Source organism: Populus nigra, chromosome 7, assembly GCF_951802175.1.
Source record: "Populus nigra chromosome 7, ddPopNigr1.1, whole genome shotgun sequence".
Classification (NCBI taxonomy): Eukaryota; Viridiplantae; Streptophyta; class Magnoliopsida; order Malpighiales; family Salicaceae; genus Populus; species Populus nigra.
Window position 1 is genome coordinate 19900865 of NC_084858.1, and position 18734 is coordinate 19919598.

General features: G+C 33.8%; 3 protein-coding genes across 10 annotated transcripts; 1 reads left to right on the top strand and 2 right to left on the bottom strand.

The window, feature by feature from the left end:
- Positions 1–1533: 1533 nt before the first annotated feature.
- Positions 1534–7218, top strand: LOC133699952 (secretory carrier-associated membrane protein 3-like). 8 transcript variants are annotated; one of them, XR_009843344.1, is made up of 14 exons: positions 1534–1902; positions 2457–2522; positions 2624–2728; positions 2834–2896; positions 3319–3343; positions 3565–3687; positions 4673–4735; positions 4829–4922; positions 5473–5518; positions 5628–5695; positions 5839–5909; positions 6138–6203; positions 6314–6412; positions 6582–7218. XR_009843344.1 is itself a non-coding variant. In XM_062123486.1 (14 exons), exons 1-13 carry the CDS (start codon positions 1846–1848, stop codon positions 6398–6400), a joined length of 912 nt encoding a protein of 303 aa, XP_061979470.1. In that variant the 5' UTR covers positions 1537–1845; the 3' UTR covers positions 6401–6412; positions 6582–7218. The 8 variants fall into 8 exon arrangements, 5 of the variants coding, with proteins under 5 accessions (XP_061979472.1, XP_061979474.1, XP_061979475.1 ...); XM_062123486.1 differs by having other exon boundaries at positions 1537–1902; positions 5839–5887; XR_009843343.1 differs by having other exon boundaries at positions 1538–1902; positions 5839–5887; positions 6106–6203.
- A 629-nt stretch (positions 7219–7847) lies between these two features.
- On the bottom strand, positions 7848–8672 carry LOC133699953 (cold shock domain-containing protein 4-like). The gene has a single exon (XM_062123492.1). It carries the CDS (start codon positions 8555–8557, stop codon positions 8018–8020), a length of 540 nt encoding a protein of 179 aa, XP_061979476.1. The 5' UTR covers positions 8558–8672; the 3' UTR covers positions 7848–8017.
- Positions 8673–12203: 3531 nt separating this feature from the next.
- Positions 12204–16105, bottom strand: LOC133698780 (PAP-specific phosphatase HAL2-like). The gene is made up of 3 exons (XM_062121843.1): positions 15289–16105; positions 13217–13904; positions 12204–12787 (listed from the first exon to the last, which is right to left on the bottom strand). The coding sequence occupies exons 1-3, from the start codon at positions 15692–15694 to the stop codon at positions 12484–12486; spliced, it is 1398 nt and encodes a 465-aa protein (XP_061977827.1). The 5' UTR covers positions 15695–16105; the 3' UTR covers positions 12204–12483.
- Positions 16106–18734: the final 2629 nt, after the last annotated feature.

Sequence of the window (18734 nt, forward strand, 5' to 3'; positions counted from 1 at the left end):
GTTTGCATAGAAAATACTATAAAATTTATTTATTTATTTATTTGTGCATGATAGCACAAATTCATATAAGCATCATATTAATAAAATATTTTTTTCATATACTAATTCTTCTTAAAAAAAAGTCGTTCTCTATTTACAGGATTTATTTTGTTACAACCAATAAAGAATATATTTAATTTCTTTTAGCATTTACAAGAAATGGCTGGTCCTCAGAACTAACCTGGGAGTTCATAAGCTATGGCCGTGAAAGCCTATTGTCTCTCGTAATCATTTCCTGAATGCAAATTCTTTCAGTTGTTACATAACGTGCACCTAATACTTGAATTTAGGAGTAATGTGCGAAGCAAGGCTTAATCTGAAAACCATCTCCTTTGCACACGTCCAAATGCACGAGAGTTCTTTGCAACCTTTCAATATCATCACCAGATTCTCCTCAAGCATGTAAGCAACACTTATAATCAGACGCTTGATCCTTGGAAGATAATTGACAATGGCTGATGCCTCCTCTTTCCGAATAGTGCAACGACGAATGCTCAAGCTCTCAAAGTTCTTGCAATGGAGGCTGATTTGAGTTAATGTTTCTGTCAAATGAACACCATTATCAAGGTCCAAATTCTTCAAGAGTTGCAGATCCTTGAGTGTTTTCCCGAATAGTTTCTGCTGTCTCGTCATCTTTGGGCAGTGATAAAGTTTCCATGGCAGGACAGACACCTAATAAACATTGTACCATTAAAACAGCTCCACTATTTGCAAGAAGTTGCGATTTCACACATTATACATGATTCTAGAGACAGGCAAATTTTAATAAAGCACGGAAATGTAACGTAGCTTTTGCAAGATTGAAATGTATGTATGCTTGTGTTGATCTCACAGATGACACAAAAGCAAACTGCTCTTGTTATTATTAGCCTCCATATGAGCGTTCAATTTTATTGATATCATTAACGTTTCAAATTTTATTGATGTCATTAAAGTATATTTTTTGAAAGATATAAAACTACATTCTTAAAATTTCCTGAGATAAAATACTTGATCTTAATAATATAATCTTATTAGTTGTTTGATTTAATGATAAAAATATTCTCAAGTCACAATAATATAATTTACTTGATTAAAAATTTTATAATTTTTATAGCCATAATAAAGATTATAAAGACAATTTCATGAATAGAACTTACTTCAAACAATCATTTCAAGTGTGTTTTTATATCATGGTGTATAATATTTTAAAAAAATATTTTTTATTTGAAATGAATTAAAATAATTTTTTATATTAATAAATCAAAATCATCATAATATTAAAAAAATATCAATTTAATATATTTTTTTTAAAAAAAATAAAAAAGTTACTCCAAGTCTTAACCATCAATATAATCACATTATGGAAGCATCATCATTCATCAATGATGTCCAAAACAAGACAGATTAAAACAAAAGGTTTAGTTGATAAATTCAAACCAGCAATCACACATGAAAGTTAACTACTATTTCTTCTTCTTTTTTTTTTTTTTTTTTAAAAAAAAGGGTAGTTCTCAACCGTTGATTTGCCCCTCCTTTTCCTCCCAAATTTCATTTCCTTACAAGAAACCAGAAGCACTTGTAAGTACATATATGTAATAGAAGCTGACCATAGACAGACAAGCCAAACTCTCTCTCTCTAGAATTTCTTTTTCTTCTTTTTTTTTTTTTTGACCTGGTTTGGTTATCTTTGTTTCAAGTATATGATTCCTAAAGAAACAAACAAAGCCTTTCTCTCTTTTTCTATCACCTTCTCTGTTCATAGTTTCATTATTTTTTTTTCTTTTTGAAGCCTCTCTTACCTTAATTTGGTTTCTGCCTTCTGTGATGGCTGGTCGTTATGATCCAAACCCTTTTGATGAAGAGGAAGCTAACCCTTTCATTGTAAGTCTCTGTCTTTTTTTTTATGCTAAATTTGTTTTTTTTTAAGACAAGTAGTTGAATTTTGTAACATGTGGTGTTCCTTTGGAAGTGTTTATGAGTGTTTTGTAGGTTTTAGAAGTTATTAAGGAGAGTTTTGAAAGTTCCAGGGTTTAGTGAGGTGTTTTCTGTGGTTGACTTTTATGGTTTTATGATTGATGTAAGCTTTTTGTTATGGAAATTTAAATATTGCTTAGTTTGGAGTAATTTGGTTTAATCTAAGGCATGTTAAGTTCTTAATTATATTACTTTTTCAGGAAAAACCCTCGATTATTGGGACTGAGTAATTTTGTGTATCTTAATAATTGATGGAATTATGTATAGAAAGTTGTTAAATATTAGACTTCATAATTAAAAGAAATTTGAGTTATCTGGACTGATGGGAGAGATAAGCCTGTGTTTTAACGCTTGGCTGGATCATTTTCAGGAATTTTGTTTGAAAGTGATAAATGTTTGGTGGTTGGCTTTTTGTATGTTTTAAAAGCTTGGTAATTTTAATTTGATGTTCTTATAACTAGGACCCGGCTGAGAGGTCGAAAGCATCAGGGCAGTCGAAGTATAGTGGGAGTGCATTCAACACAACAGGAAGCCTAGTTCTTGCAAAAATTAAAACTATGTTATATGTTTTTCAATATTAAACCAACAAATTCTGTAACTCTTGCTTGTGATATTGGTGATTTTGCAGGGTGTTCCTCCTGCTTCAAACTCGAGGCTTTCACCACTTCCTCCTGAACCTGCTGGTTTTTACAATTATGGTACAACGGTCGACATTCCTATTGATGCAGCTGCGGTAGGGATGGGATTCTCTTGTTGGTGAAAACCAGAGTCCATATTTTCCATTTGTATAATTAGTGTTATACTTGATTTTTCTTACTCTAATATGCTGTGAATCTAGGATTTAAGAAAGAAAGAGAAGGAACTTCAGGCTAGGGAGGCTGAGCTGAGAAGACGGGAGAAGGTATGTTCTGGTCGATTTTTTAAAAATACAAGCGCTTTTGTAATTTTTTTTCCTGCGTGTGCTGAACACAGTTGTTTAGAAGGAAGACATGTACTAATCCTTACAATTATAGTCTATCAGAGTGTTGTTGAAGGTCTTCAAGGGATGTGGAATTGTCTTTTGATAGTGTATTTGTGTTCCAGTTTTGGTTCATTAAGAGAGCTTTTTTTACACTGCCGTGAAAGCTCGTGTAGATTAGTGTTTTTTATTTCTTTAAAATCCAGCCGAGATTTTTGTACATCTTTCAGGTTGGATGCTTACTCATTCTGCCATCTTAGACACATTACGGATGGTTTCTTTTGTGGCTTTCTTCTCCCTTCATATCTTGCATTATATTAATCTCATTAATCTGCCTTTTTTCTGGTGCTAAACACGAGGTAAAGAGGTTAGAAGATGCAGCTGCAAGAGGTAATATACTCTTGATCAAGGCCTTATCACATCATCTGGACTTTCCTGTTTTCTGATGCTCCTTGTCTACCGGACTACTTTTTTCCCATGTGAAATATTCGACTTCTTAGTTGCATGTATTATTTGAACAACTGAACTAATTATTTTTTCCTTGTATGGCCAATTGGTTTTCCAGTTCTATCCTGCAGTTTACATTTTTAGTTCTCTCTTTCCATGTGCAGCTGGAGTTGTCCTGGAAGAGAAAAACTGGCCACCATTTTTCCCAATTATCCATCATGATGTCGCAAACGAAATACCAGTTCATCTACAAAAAATTCAGTATGTTGCATTAACAACATTTTTAGGTATGCAAGCCTTCACCTGGATCTATGGACTGATGTTGTTAGCATTAAATTAAAAAATAAGTCCATTTTTTGTGAACATTTATAAGTTTGAAAGTCGACATTTTTTTCATTTTTTTTATAATAATAAATCCTTGTCAAGATTGGCATCTTGGCTAACAGGTCCTTGACAAAATAAATAGATTTGGTATTCTTTTTGATAGTTCACTGCAATTATTTTTAAGTATCAGCTATTTAGGTTATTGAATGGGGTCCTGGCATGCACCTTGACCCTCTAAAGGTATCCCAACCAGGAAGATATGTGTATTATATTTATATTGCTGTGGCTTTTGCTACTTCATGAATTACAAGTGTTCATTATATTTCTGCTCAATATGTTTTTTTTTTTTTTTTTAAAAAGGTGGGACAAATTCTTAAACGTTAAGCATCCTCTAGTTTTTCTAAGCTCCTCGTCACTATGTTGTACAGTAAGGATGAAGAGTCCCAATTTTCATGTTTTACTGAAATTGGTACCAAAATATGCTTGTACTCTGCCTTTGTTTTCTGTAAACTGCATCATCACTGTGATAAATCTGAGCCATCTGAAAGAAGTGCATCGTTTTCTTCCCATCCTCTTCATCCCCACCACTCTCCTCTCAGCCACCTCTCTACTCCCCAAAGACTTATCATTTTCCATGCTCCCTTCTAATTACAGCACTCTCTATTCCTGGGTCTAAACTGGGTTATGACTGAAGTACTTGCTTGTTTACCTTCCTTATAGACCCTATAACCAAGGCAAGTTTACAATCATATCCTATCCATGGTGACTTGACCTAGATTATTATATCTTAACACCATGTGTAAAATGAAATTCATTAGCAAGAAGGCAAATCTAATTGATTGAAGCATTCATATTGTATTGGTTCCGATGTGATTTTTTCTTTATTCTATTTTCACAATTACTTTGCTAGATGGCTCTGTGTAAGTGATGAACAATGATCTTGTGCAGGATTGACTTTTTGTCTTTTCTGGAACGTCATCGCTGTTACAACAGCATGGATTCAAGGGGAAGGTTAGTTAATAAACTTTTGCCGCGTTAGTCCTGTGCATGCAAGGTTTTCAATTATCTATGCTGTCTTAAAATTCTCCACATCTTTTGTTGCAGGGGCGAACATCTGGTTTCTTTCTGTTAACTACTTCATATCAGGAGTTCCTGGAGCTTATTTTTTGTGGTATCGTCCACTCTATCGTGCATTTAGGTATTTAGCTCCCTTGTTTACTTCAACTTTTGTGCTATTCTTAATAATATACTAGGCTGAAGAGTGAAACCTAAAATACAGCTAGTTCAGGACTGTGGTTTAGTGCCCATTTGTTTTTGGGGCGCAACTGCAAAAAAACATCTTTTTGATGCTTTTAATGAGGTTGAAACATTTCAACCTTATTGCCAAACCAACCCTGTTTGAGCTGAGCTGAGTACTGTGCTTGAACTTTTTACATTTTTTTCGAACCCTTGGCTGTTTTCTGATACAGCAAAAGGTGTTGTTTGAGGCTTGGAAACTAAGTGATAATGTAAGAAGTAGCAGATTATTGGCAAAGATATGTTTATCTTTTACTTTCTTAGTTAAGATTATTCTGATCCAGTAGTTTAACATTTAGGTGATTGAAACAAAATGTGAACAAAGAGTACTGTGAATCTAGATTTTCACCTCCATAATATAAGAAGTATACCTGATAGTTCATCTATAGTTATATCAAAATGCAGAAATATTGTAGTTTGCTGTGCTGTTGAATATCAAACTCTTCATGCAGGACTGAGAGTGCTATGAGGTTCGGATGGTTTTTCTTGTTTTATGTGGTAAATTTTCATCTCGCTGGTGGCTATTCATTTATTTTTTTTTTATTCTGTCCAGCTCATCTCCTATGAAAATTAAATACCTAATCTTTGTTCATCTTTTTTCTCCCAGCTTCACATTGGCTTCTGCATCTTTGCTGCTGTGGCTCCTCCTAAAATTTTCAAAGGAAAATCTCTCACGTATGTTTCTTCAAGTATTTTGAACTACTGTTTGTGTTTCAGACTAATGTTCTTGCGGATTTCAAAACATCACCATTCTTTATATTGCAAAATCCTTTAATGTTTCGTGACTGATGGTTTTTTGTTGTTGGACTTTGAATCAGTGGTATTATGGCTGCCGTAGATGTTGTGGGTAACTATACTATAGCCGGGGTGAGATGTCTGATATCAATTTGTAATGTTTCTTGCAATCTTGCTGATTATCCAATTCTTCCATACCTTGTTTTTGAATAATTATGCGCTTGAACTAGGAAAGTAGGGCCTCCACTTCTCTCTTTTTTCCTAGATTTGTTCTGGCTACTTTGCTCCGTTAGTTATCCACTGCAATGTTGGTTTTATTACTAGAATCAACATGGCATTACCTTCTGCAGGCTAGATGGTTAATTGTTTCTCGTGCTTATAGATCTTCTACTTCATCGGATTTGGTTGTTTCTCTCTTGAGTCACTGCTAAGCATCTGGGTTATTCAGGTACTTTTTTCATTGTGTTGAATTGTTCATAGTATCATCTATGCACCATGCAGCTTTTAGAACTTTTTTGAAAGTATTTCTCACTTCTTGGTTTCCTTCTTGCTGCGCAGCAAGTATACATGTACTTCCGTGGAAGTGGCAAAGCTGCCCAGATGAAGCGTGAAGCTGCTAGAGGAGCATTGAGGGCAGCAGTTTGATTCTATGCTCTTGTAAGAAAGCATCACGGTGACCTTGTGTGTGGATTTAGGTTGTAAATGCCATTAGATGCATAGACTTGGGATAATATAGAAACACAGCTTGCTTGAGCCTGGCTTTGTTAGACCAATTTCATTACACTGTTAAATGTCTTGCTGAGGGTATAGTTAATGGATTTTGCAGGCTTGCATTTTTCTTCTCTTTTGTTGAAACATGGATGGGATTAAATGTAGAGATGCATAATAATCTTGGGGAAATCACGTAGATATCCAGTTGGTGTTTGCAAAGAGGTCAACTTGGATCAATCTTTTGCAGGGCCTCAAAACTTTGAACATGTTTTAGAATTTAACCCTTGGGGATTGGATTGGGTGGTAATTTTGTTTGCTTCCCACGTTACCTTCTCGGGTTCAAATGTACAAAGGGAGGCCTTGAGAAAAATTGCTCTCATGTGGATAGCTTATACAAGACCTGATTGAAAGGAGACGGTTCGGGTGCCTGTTAGCAAACCAAGAACACCACTAGTGTTTACTGAACATCTTAGAAAACAGGTTGGAGGGCTGTCAGGGAAAGGCTCTTTTCAACATTTACAAGCTCGCTGATACATGGCTGCAGTAGTTTACAAGACACTGACAGGATGATTTATTAAGGGCTTTATTGGTACAGAACAGCCAAGAGTTCTAATTTGACATAAAAGAAGCAGATCCCACGCAACAATTTCCTAAGCAGAATGCGTTCAATTCAGTCTTTCAATGGGAAGGAATTGTTGCGATGTATAAAAAACAAAGCAAATATTTGATAACAAGTGGACTCTTCAAACTTAGCTGTTCTTCTAATTAATTATCTTTCGAGGCTTGGCTGTATCGACAAAGAGTCCTCGCTCTTGGGTTTAGCTGACTTGACAGGACCCGGGATAACTCTTGGCTGAACTTGATATCTTCTCAAAGCCAGAATGATGGATGGGAAGATGGAATTTAAGAGCTCATTTCTTCAAAACAAGTAAGCGTGATATAATATATTTTTATTTTTAAAAAAATTTATTCTTAATTTAAATATAACAAAACATTCTAAAAACACTAAAAAAAAAACAATTAACAAACTGCACTTTGACTCCATGAAAACTTAATATTTAAAGACATTCTTCCAATGTTTTCATAAAAAATTATAATATTACAAGACAACCAATATTGCATCGACTAAATTCATTTAAAAAAAAACAAAGAAAGAAAGTATGTGTTTTTGCAAAAGTGTTTTTAATTAAAAATATATTACAATTATTTTCTTAAGATTTTTTACATTAACAAATCAGAATCATAAAAAAAAATGTAAAAAACAAATAGAAAAACAGTTAAACCTGGTCTAATACATATCGAGCTAGTTTAATGATATGTTGTGTAAGAAAAACAAATCATGGGGCTGCAAAAATGCATGAGAAGAAGCAAAAAACTGAAGTTTTATAAACTCGAGCACCGCATGTATCATGCTCCATGTTATTTAATATAGTAGTATATAGTATTCAACATTACACTGCATGATTAAATACTTTTATCACTAATAATAGTAGAAGAACTATTACCAGCTACTGGTTGCCACGCCATAATCCAATACCACATCAACTCCCTCTAGCAATAAGCAACACACTTCTTACAATCTAGGGTGCACCCACCACCACCACCTCCTCCTCCATAGCCCTTCCCTGACCGGCTGTGAGAGGTGAAACACTTGGCTGGGCAAGTCAGCTTCTTCTTATAACACGGGCCTCTCTCTTTGCACACCACACTGGGCCTCACAACACCATCTCTAGAGTACCCTCCTTTAGGACCACCATACCCAGCACCATACCCGCCACCAATATTTCCCCACCCTTTATCAAATCCGGGTATACCAAACCCGGGTCCGGGTCCAAAGAACCCGCCCATCCCACCATCATTTCCACCAGCTCTGTTGTTTTGGTTGGTGGGTTTGCCTTTTGTGGACTGGTCTGGGTCGGGTTCGGGTTGGGTTGCAACGGACAGTGAACACGCAACAAGCAAAAGAGCTAGGAGAAAGAAGCTAGCGAAGGATTTCATTTTCGCGCAAAAAGGATGAGTTGTTTTCTGAGAATGTGACAAGGAGAGAAGAAAGAGAAATGGGAAGGAATATTTAAAGGTAAAAAGAAGCATTTATTGAGAAAGAGCGGAGGGCAGTTGAGGAGGAGGGGGCCTCCATGAATAGGGTAGGTTAGCAGCACTTATGGCACTTGCATTTGCAACTTTCGTGTGCGTGTCTTTGATTTCCACGATGGTTTTTAAGGGCATTTCTTTGGATAAGAACTAGTGGATCATGCATGCTTGCAGCCTAAAAGATAATCTATGATAATGATGCCATGGCTAAAGTGGGCAAAATTTCTTCAACGTTTGCGTTGGTGGTGGACACTGGAGAGGGAGAAAGGCAGATTCCTCATGATACTTGGGGCATGGTCCATGTAGTTTGACTGAAACCTTGGTTGATTTGACATCCATTAAGATGTTTTCAATATTATAAAAACTCTCTTAGACTTTAATTTAAAAACTCAAAGTCCAAGTAATCTCGATATAAAAATAATGAACGCTTCAAGTATCTGTGAATGAAGTGATTGTTTTTGTTGAACATATGGGCAAATCCCTCTTCAAAGTCTTTTTTAGCACCAACAAATATATTAACTATATCTTGTAATAGAAACAACAAAAAGAAGCGAAGTAGACTTGGATGCAAATGAATCATATGATGTATTAATTTTGAAGCACATTTTGTTTATAGTTGTTGAGATAAATCGCTAGAAATGGAAGTTTATGAACAAGGAAATGGGATTGGACGCCCATGAATGTGTACTGTCAAGTACCTGGCGACATGCCGACAGAAATAAATAAATAGTTATGGCGATGGCCATGGCGCAGGGTTTGTTTGCTTTGCCATTAACACGGAATGAATGTGGTGATCTTCCAATCTGCAAATTCATTAAAAAGAATTGAAGCTCATAACCTAAACATCAGAGTCCGTAATCCCATAGATTATCCATGCACCCTTCAATTTGGGGGTAGAAGTCAATGGTGTTCTGCCAAGTAATAAAATAAGGTCAAATGATTTGTATGGTTCTGTTCGTGTTTTTCTCTAATTATATTTTTGAAAGTGTTTAGTTAATCAATATATATCTATTTATTTTGTTATTAAAAGCTTTTTCTTTAAATTTTACTTAATAAAAAGCTATAATTTACTTTTTTTTAATTTATATTTTTAAACCATAACCATAAAATCTATCACAACGACAAACACGTAATCCATGCTGCATTGCACCTTGGAATTGAGGGTTGCATTAGACCCATTAATCTATATTAATCTATAGATATTTAGCTTGTATTTGAATGTGCTGCCAAGTTTGGCGCCTATGTTGTACCCACAGGACCGCAACAAATTAAAATAATAATAATAATAATAATAATAACTTTAGGACCCATAGATTGCCTGTCCATTGAGTGTATTCGGACCAGTCAGCACTAGTAGGCAAGTGGTGAGACACGAGAGCCTGAAATATTTAAAGGGAGAACCGACCACTTATTTAATCTTGACATCTTGATCGACTCCATACGGACATGCCTCCTTGTATTTAAGACCTAACTATAAGGATTGTTTTTGATAATTATATTTCTATTTATTTTTGTGTTTCAAAAATATTTTTAAAAATTTTAATTTTTTTTTATTTTAAATTAATATTTTTTTGTGTTTTTAAATCATTTTAATGTGCTGATATCAAAAATAATTTTTAAAAAATAAAAAAATATTATTTTAATATATTTTTAAATAAAAAATACTTTAAAAAATAAATACAATAAAAAAATAATAAAAATACGTTTGACTGGCTTGGCTTGATTACTTTAGATGATGTGTATTTAATAAAATCAGTGGGCTTATTTAAAGATCTCTTGTCACATCCATCACCCACAATTTGCCCCCTCCTTGTTGAGATTTCCAACGCTATTATCTATATTTATATTAATGGTAGGTGCAATTTGATGGGTTTTTTTAAAAAAATATTTTATTTTTTTTCCCAAACCTACCATACTTTCCTCTGCCATGCAACAAGTTTTGAAGCCCGTCATCTGCTTGAATAATTTCCATTATGGGATGATGATTAATTTTTTTAATTTATAAGGTGTTCGGGTTAGCTTGAGCGTATCTTAATTAATTTTCACGAGTTTTAAAATTAACAATCAGATAAGTTTCTAGTGACTATCAATATTGACAACCACAGGGTTCAAACCTCAGATCATAGAAAAAACAAACTTTTTAATCCTAAACTTTTACTATAGAATCACGTACTAAATGATTGACCATTTATTTTCCTTTTCTGTTGCTAAAAAAAATGAGAGTCAAATCTATTATCAATATTAAATGAAATAAAAAAAATAAGAGATTGAATTGAAAAATAAAATAAATCTAGAAAAGAATTAAAAAAAATAATTAAAAATATAGAGATCAAGTTTTATAAATAAAAAAATTAAAAAAATGCAAATTTTGATCTCTAATTTATATTTTATGTTGCCATGAATCCTTAAATGCCTTTGATAATATGGCCACCTCAAAGCCACTTTCAAAGATTGATCGTACAGGATATGAAATGGACTCGAAGGCTGAAATTAATAAGATCCATGCTTTCTTTAATGCTTCTCATAATTACATTACACGAAAAAACACTTACACCTTTTCTTTTGACATGACGCCTGCACTGTAACTTGACCCCCTGTCTCTTTCCTGTTCTGTTCGGAACTGCGGTAAATGTTTTGATTTAATCTATTTTTTATTTAAAAATATATTAAAATAATATTTTTTATTTTTAAAATTAACATTAAAATAATTTAAAAACATAAAAAATAATTCTTTTAGCAAAAAAATTTTCTAATTTTTCTATTTTAAAAAATATATTTTAGCCGCATTTTCAAATGAAGCCTCTTTTTTATTTTTTTTCTTTTCTATTTTATCTAACCCTCGAAAATTTATTCAATTTTAGTTATTGATAATTTTTTTAATTTTATCTTCGTGTGGATATCGTTTCAGATTTAATAAGTTGTTTTATTTTATTAATTAAAAAAATTAAAACATCAAGGATGAAATTTAACCTTTTATAAGAGAAGGGACCATTTCTTTTTAGTTTTTAGACAACATGTTGCCTGTTGCCTCAAAGTTAATAATACGCTGACTCCAGTTTCGAAACTAGGACCTCGTTATTTATCCCATGCGTTAACCACTGAGCTATAATACAAAATGGCAACGTGAGCCACTAAAAACATATATTAACCGTTTTTACTATTCATATGAACAGTCGAACCGACCCCTTTTAAATTTTAATTGTGTTGATAATGATAAACCTGTAAACATTATAAAACGTACACTAAGAATAAGAGGTGGTTTAGCTCACATGGTATACCATGAATTTGTTCTTATATCATCCATCATCTTGGATTTGTGTCCAGAAAAGGGGTTGGAAGAAATTTCTCAAAATACACCAGCCCAGTATGTGGATTGTAAACTTAATTATATCTAAAAGAAAAAGGGATTTAATCTTGATATATAAAAATTTACGGGAAAAAAAAAACAACCTTGAATATTAAGAAAGGCATGTGTTTCTAAGAAAACATGTTAAACACTCCCCTGCATATTGTCGAACTCTACCCTTTTGTTTCCAGTAGCAAGTCACATGAGAGCTCACTACACATAACTCTTATCTTGTTAGCTCCAAATGTGATAAACATTTGGAGAAACCATATAGATTCTGCAAATTATCATGTTAAAGGGTTTGAAGAGAACTTGAACACCATCATTTATTTATATTCTTGCAAATTGATTTCTGGAGCATATAGTTGAATGCATGCTTCACATTAGAGGTTTTTTCCCCTTTCCCTACAGTCTACACACAGAATAGACCCTCACAAGGGCAGATAACGTCGACACATGCCACTCCTCATCATGCTATATAAACAAGAATAGGAATGTTAAGAAAAAAATCCATCATGTCCCTATCCTGTCTAGTAACCTTCTTTGCATGCATTTACGTCATATGCAAACAAAAGAAGCCTTACAAACTAGAGGAGTTCCAGCTAGCATCAACGGCCTTGATAATCTTTTCATGTAATTTGACTCCAGCACAAACAATAATACCCCGATCAAGACCTTCTAAGTACATACCTTTTGAGAAGTTCAGTGGACATCCTCCAGCATCAGTCACCACACCACCAGCCTCTCGAATGATAACAACACCAGCAGCATGGTCCCATATCTTCTCCTTGTAGCCAGCTCTGGCGAACTTCATGAAAACCTCAGCATCTCCGCGGGCTATCGCAGCATATTTCACCATACTGTACACTCGCAATGGTTGCTTCCTGCAGTAAAAAAAGTGATGCATGAGCTCTCGTACGCAGTTGAATAAAGCTCTTTAAATATTTGTTAATTTTTCCTAGTAGACAATTAAAAATGGTCATTGCTATTTTCCAACTGACACGTCCTTTCCCTTTCATCAATGAATTGAATTGCGAGTATTGCCATCATATTCTGTTTGCCCTTCCTTTCATGCAAGATAAGTTTGGAATTTTCATCCTACTCAAGGACCTGGATTCGTTCGTATTATAACAGATTATTGTGGCTTGAAAGGCCCTTGTTTGTTTTGGTTCAGCAAGAAACCAGTGTAGATTAGATTTTCATATTCGTAGAAAATTGAAGAAATTTAACTGTCCAATATGAACTTAGGGATCATTTTCATGGATGGTCAACAGAAAAATTTAGAGGACAGGAGGATCAAGAAACATATGCACCTAAGCCCAACGCTGTGTGCTAGTCCTGCTGTGAAGGAGTGGCTTGAATTTGCCTTCTCAACTGGTTCACAGAAGGTTGCCAGTGCTGGATTTTCGATAGTGGATACTCTGACTGGCGTTGCAGAGTTTGGCCACACTAGCTTCTTATGTCCTTGTATTAGAGGTTGCATCCAGGCCTCACCACTGCCTCTTCTTGCATAAATCACACAGCCTTTGTCCCAAGATTCTGATGTAGGTGGGGTCAACTTAGAAATAATTCTATGATAACGATGGTGATAACTTAGCCATTCTTTCCTCATTGGGTAGTTGGGGCAACCAAGAACTCCAAGAACAACTTCGCCATCCTCTATCAAAGCTAAAGCAACAGCATATTGATCTCCACGAACAAATCCCAATGTACCATCAACTGGGTCAAGTGCCCAAAATCTTCCACTAGGCCCACCAGCTGAGTTGCAACGACTGATGGCTTCAAGAACCTCTGAACTGCCGAGGATTGTTCCTGGAGCTTTAAGACCAAAACGAGGTGCTTCAGCAAGACAATCATTCACAGTTTGAACTACAGCTTCTAGTAGGCCAGCTGAATCAGGTTTGGAAAGAGTTTGAACATCTTCCTCAGCAACAATCGCCACATTCCTGCTCCCTAACGTCTCAGACAGTATCCAGCTGACAGTAGCTTGGACACTCCAATCTATTTACATGACACAACCACGAGAAATAGACAATTAGAGCAAACTGCAGTTCAGTATCAGCTATACCAGCAAACTCCAATCTATTTTAAAAAAAGTAATTTTCCTTTCTAACAAAGGTGACTGTGGAGCCACAGAAAAAGTGCATATTTTACATGTATAGATACTTGTACCATAGATAACTACAACTCACTACAGAAATTTTCCACCTACAAGCTTGGGATGAAGCTGCCTAATTTCTTAGGGGGAAAGAAAGATTCTGAAGATATATGGTAATACCAGTCTAGTTGAACAATAATTTTCCTTTCAAAAAAGGCACCGAATTGTTACTAGCCTTTTGCAGAGGAAACAGAAAAATTCTAGCATAAACAACAAGCCGAGGGTTTCAATATTGCCTCTTTGAATAGTTTGAAAAGTAAAATCATGCCTTCCATTGTTCTTGCACCAAGGTAGACTGCCTATTTTGCAGGGAAAACAGTATAAGGCGACATGAAGCAAACATTTATTCCTTAAAGATATTATATCCAGAGTTATTTGTTGATGAACTGAGCATGATTTTCTGCAATTCAGGAACAAACATATATATGCTGTCACTGTTTGATCCAATTGTAGAATGAAGATGGACATTCTTAATGAATAGTGATAAGGGAGTTTAAAAGAAAACTTGGATGCATAGAAGTTGCAGCTTATTGGCAGAAGAATAGCGACTTTTTGGGTATACAAAACAGGGAAAACTGAGACCTGATAAACTTGTTGATAAATTCAGTGAAAGCCTACACTTCCAAGTTCCATTTAGCAGGCAGCAAACAGATCCACGCTGAAGTCAATCATCTTAGCAACAACTTGAGCTATTTCAAAATTATTGCTTCACCCACTGCCACTGGGAGTTTGGTAACTTTTGCTCCGTATTAAAAATGTATTTCTAATGAAAAAATATTAAATTAATATTTTTCTAATATACTTAAATAGCTTTAATATATTAATATCAAAAATAAAAAAAAATATATCTAAAAAAATATCAATTTAATATATTTTTAGATTATAAAATATTTATTCCCAAACACTCATTCTACAGTTCTCATCCCCACCCAAAAGTAACAACACAACAATAAGGAACAACATATATGCTTTAGTCACTTTCATCATGAGGCCCAAATGTTTATTTCATATCATAACTGTTAGAAGTTCTAAAACAGATTAATCATGAACTACTCACACATCATAAATGAACAACAGAAAACCAATGAAGTCCCATTCTAAACCTAAATTCAGAATTCTGAACTCACTTCAAAGAATCACAAAATTCAAGACCATCAAAAATCAACTAACCCATTTCATAAAACACACAAAAAAAATTACAAGCAATCAGATTAAATTAATGCATACCTGCAACAGTAACAGGAGAATTGTCATCCTTGGCCTGTACCTGACTATTGGTTTTAGAAATCAAACTTTCCTGCACTTTCTGACAAAGAGAACAAGCCATTTGCACAGCCCTGACAGCAATATCCAATTCTTTCGAATACTTTTCAATTTCTTGAGTAGAAAAGCCCGAGTCTTTAATACCTTCCATTACAGAGGAAGAAGAAGAAGAAGAAGAAAGACAGAATCTTTGGCTGTCGTTTCTTTTGTTTAAAGGAAGAGAAGCAATGCAAAGAGAATTGTTTTGATGGGTTTTCTTAAAAAAGTTGAATAAAACTCCTCCTCCTCCTACACGAGTTGTTGCTGTTGTTTTTAGCCCCCCCAAGATATGTGGGACTCTGGAAGCCAAGCTTGAGCAATTTAAAGGCATATCAGTTTTAATGGGTTTGATGACTTTGATCCCTCTCTCTCTCTCTCTGTTTGTCTCCCACTTGTGGTTTGTGGTATATGATTATGCGGTTTGATTTAAGAAAGGAGAGTTAGGGAGAGAAAGTCATGCAACATATAATTTTCCGAGAGAAGAAAGGGGACCAGATGGAGAGATTGAACAGTGCAGCTAAGGAGCTAGCTTCCCATGCCAGTTCTCTAGCCTCGTCTCATCTCATGTACATATTGTAGATTGATTGGTGCTTGAAGCAATGATCAGGGTCTCCCATTACTGAGTGCTTTTATACTGTGACTCTAAAGTGCAAACCCGCCTCCTATGAGGGGATATTTTTTTTTTTCCAGAATAAATGATTAGGCAGCAGTCCATCATCTGGTTGTGTCACCCTTGAAGGGTTTGTTTGGTCCTCATCCTTACCTTGAAGATATATATATATATATATATATATATATATATATATATATATATATATATAGAGAGAGAGAGAGAGGTGTTTATAGTACGGTAGATATTATTTTATCAATTTTTATTTAAAAATATATTAAAATAATATAGTTTTGAAATAGTAATATACTCAAATTAATAGTAAAATGGTCATTCACTTCCCAAGAGGATTTGGATTTTATAATCATAGGTTTTGTAATCTTTGATATGGTTTTGTAATCTTTGATTTGTGATCACTTTACATCCTATGATATAAATGAGATAAGTAAGCTCATATAAATACAAGTTATTAAATTTAATATATTTAAATTTATTTATGTATTATATCCAAATAAATATGAGTTTATTGAGTTATCTGACTCGATATACTTGAATTTATCAACATGTTATACCTAGAAAAACATGAGTCTATAATTTATATATTTTATAAGTTGGAATATTGAACTTAACATGTTATTAATTACTATACTAACATTTTCTAACTTCATTTCTGAGTATATGAGATATTGTAACATCAGCATAAGACAAAAGAATACCTTATGAGTTCATCAACACGTTAGACTGAGCTCACTGATACACTGTTTATGTACTCAATCGTCATACAAAAACTCATGGAAATGCTTGTGGGAATGTCGCACCAAGTTCTTGTTCATATATACAATATATATACAATGATTTTCTCTCTTTAATTAGCAGTATCTTTCTGTTAGAATCACACATTCACGTCATTATCAATCACTTCAATATCAGTTGTCACAAAATAGATAAACCTTGAATGCCATGGCTTTACACCACTTGGCCATGATGATTCCTTGCACTACCTGCTTTGATTGAAAAAAAAAAAAGCAGAGGCATTAGATGCTGCAGCTCACTTGGCATGGTATCTGTGTCACTGCAATAGTAGAGAGTGTTGGCCATGTACTCCTATGTTCGGATCTATCAAGCCATGCCCTATCGGAGAAATCTTGGCGATGATGTCAATCAAAATCTTGACAAGACCATGTGAACTAGTTACTCGACACCCTTTCAATAGTTGGGCTAATGTCACAGCTCAGCCTGTCGTTTGCCTGACATAATAGTTTAAACCTTGAAGGCGTGCATAAGTTCACAACTTTGTCACCTATACTGGGCTTACACTCATGCAAGGACCAGAGACATGGTTTTGAATCAAAATATACTCTGATTGTTGGCTGATGCATCAGTGAGCAGGTCCTGACGTTTTATCATGTTACTCAAATCTCTGGAGTAGCTTTTGGTCTAAGATTTGATAGCATAAAATGAAGAAAATAATGTGTTAGATTTGTTGATTAATCAAGTTTGGTGATGATTCTTGTCAAGCCATGGAAGCGATCAATGGATGAGTCCTTTTGGACTTGCTATTGAGGGGACTGGCTGCTCATCTGGATCGACCAAGGGACCAATATTGTCGACGGTCAAGACATGACAGTAGTTCAGTCACATGAATCCATTATTGAATGGTGTCTTCGTCTCATCCATCGGCTTTTACGCAAAAAAGGCTTCATAAGGCTTGGATACAAACTCATAATTCAGTGTTATTTTACCCCAAATAAACTAGCCCAACCTTTCCAATCTTTATGGGCTTTAAAAATGAATGTTTACTAGATTAAACCTTAGAATTTGCCTAATTGGTATTGGTTTTGAAAAATAGTTTTTTAAAAATTATTTTTAAATTCTTCAATATTTATCTATTATTAGAAAGATTAATTAATAAAAAATACTTTATAGTCAAGTGAGAATTTGACTTTGTTTTCAAAAAAATATTTTTCTTTTTTATTTTGGATGAAATATACCTTCTAAAATTTGCAAAAAAATGTTTCTTTTTTTATTTTTGGATGAAATATACTTTATCAAATTTGATCATTAATCTTTTGATTGTTATAATTTTGTTTTGAATTTTTTATTTATTCTTTTCAATTATACCCCTTAAAATTTAATTAAATTTTATTTTTATCTCCACTTTGATTCCCGTTCTTTTGGTTGTTATTTATTTTTCTATTATTCTTTTTCTAATTAAAATTTTTTATCTATCAGATTTATTCTTTATTTTTTTATTGTTATTTTATTTTATTTGAAATAATTTATGGGATTGAAGTTTTTTTTTCAATTTCATCGTTTTTCAACTTTTTTATCCTTCATGTTTGGTCTCCATTCTTTTGAATGCTATTTATTTTTATTCAAAATAATTTATGAAATTCAATTTTATTTTATTTCAACTTTTTTATTTGTCAGATTTGGTCTCTATTTCTTTAATAAAATTTAAAAAATAAATTTAAATATTAACAGATTATTTTCCAACTCATTTTTCATGGCATAATCAACCACTAAAAAGCATTTTTCAACTTATTTTTCATGACAATACCAAACATCAGAAAATAATTTACTTTAAAAAAAAATTCTTTTCAGCAAATAAACGGGGTCTAAAAAATAAAACTAGAAGGTTTATTGAAAATTTGAGCAATTCTTTTTTATTTTTTCCAAAGATAAATATGCTAATTGGATAATTTTAGATAGGTTTTATGATAAGATTATTTTTTAAGAAATTTTTGATTGAATTTAGTTT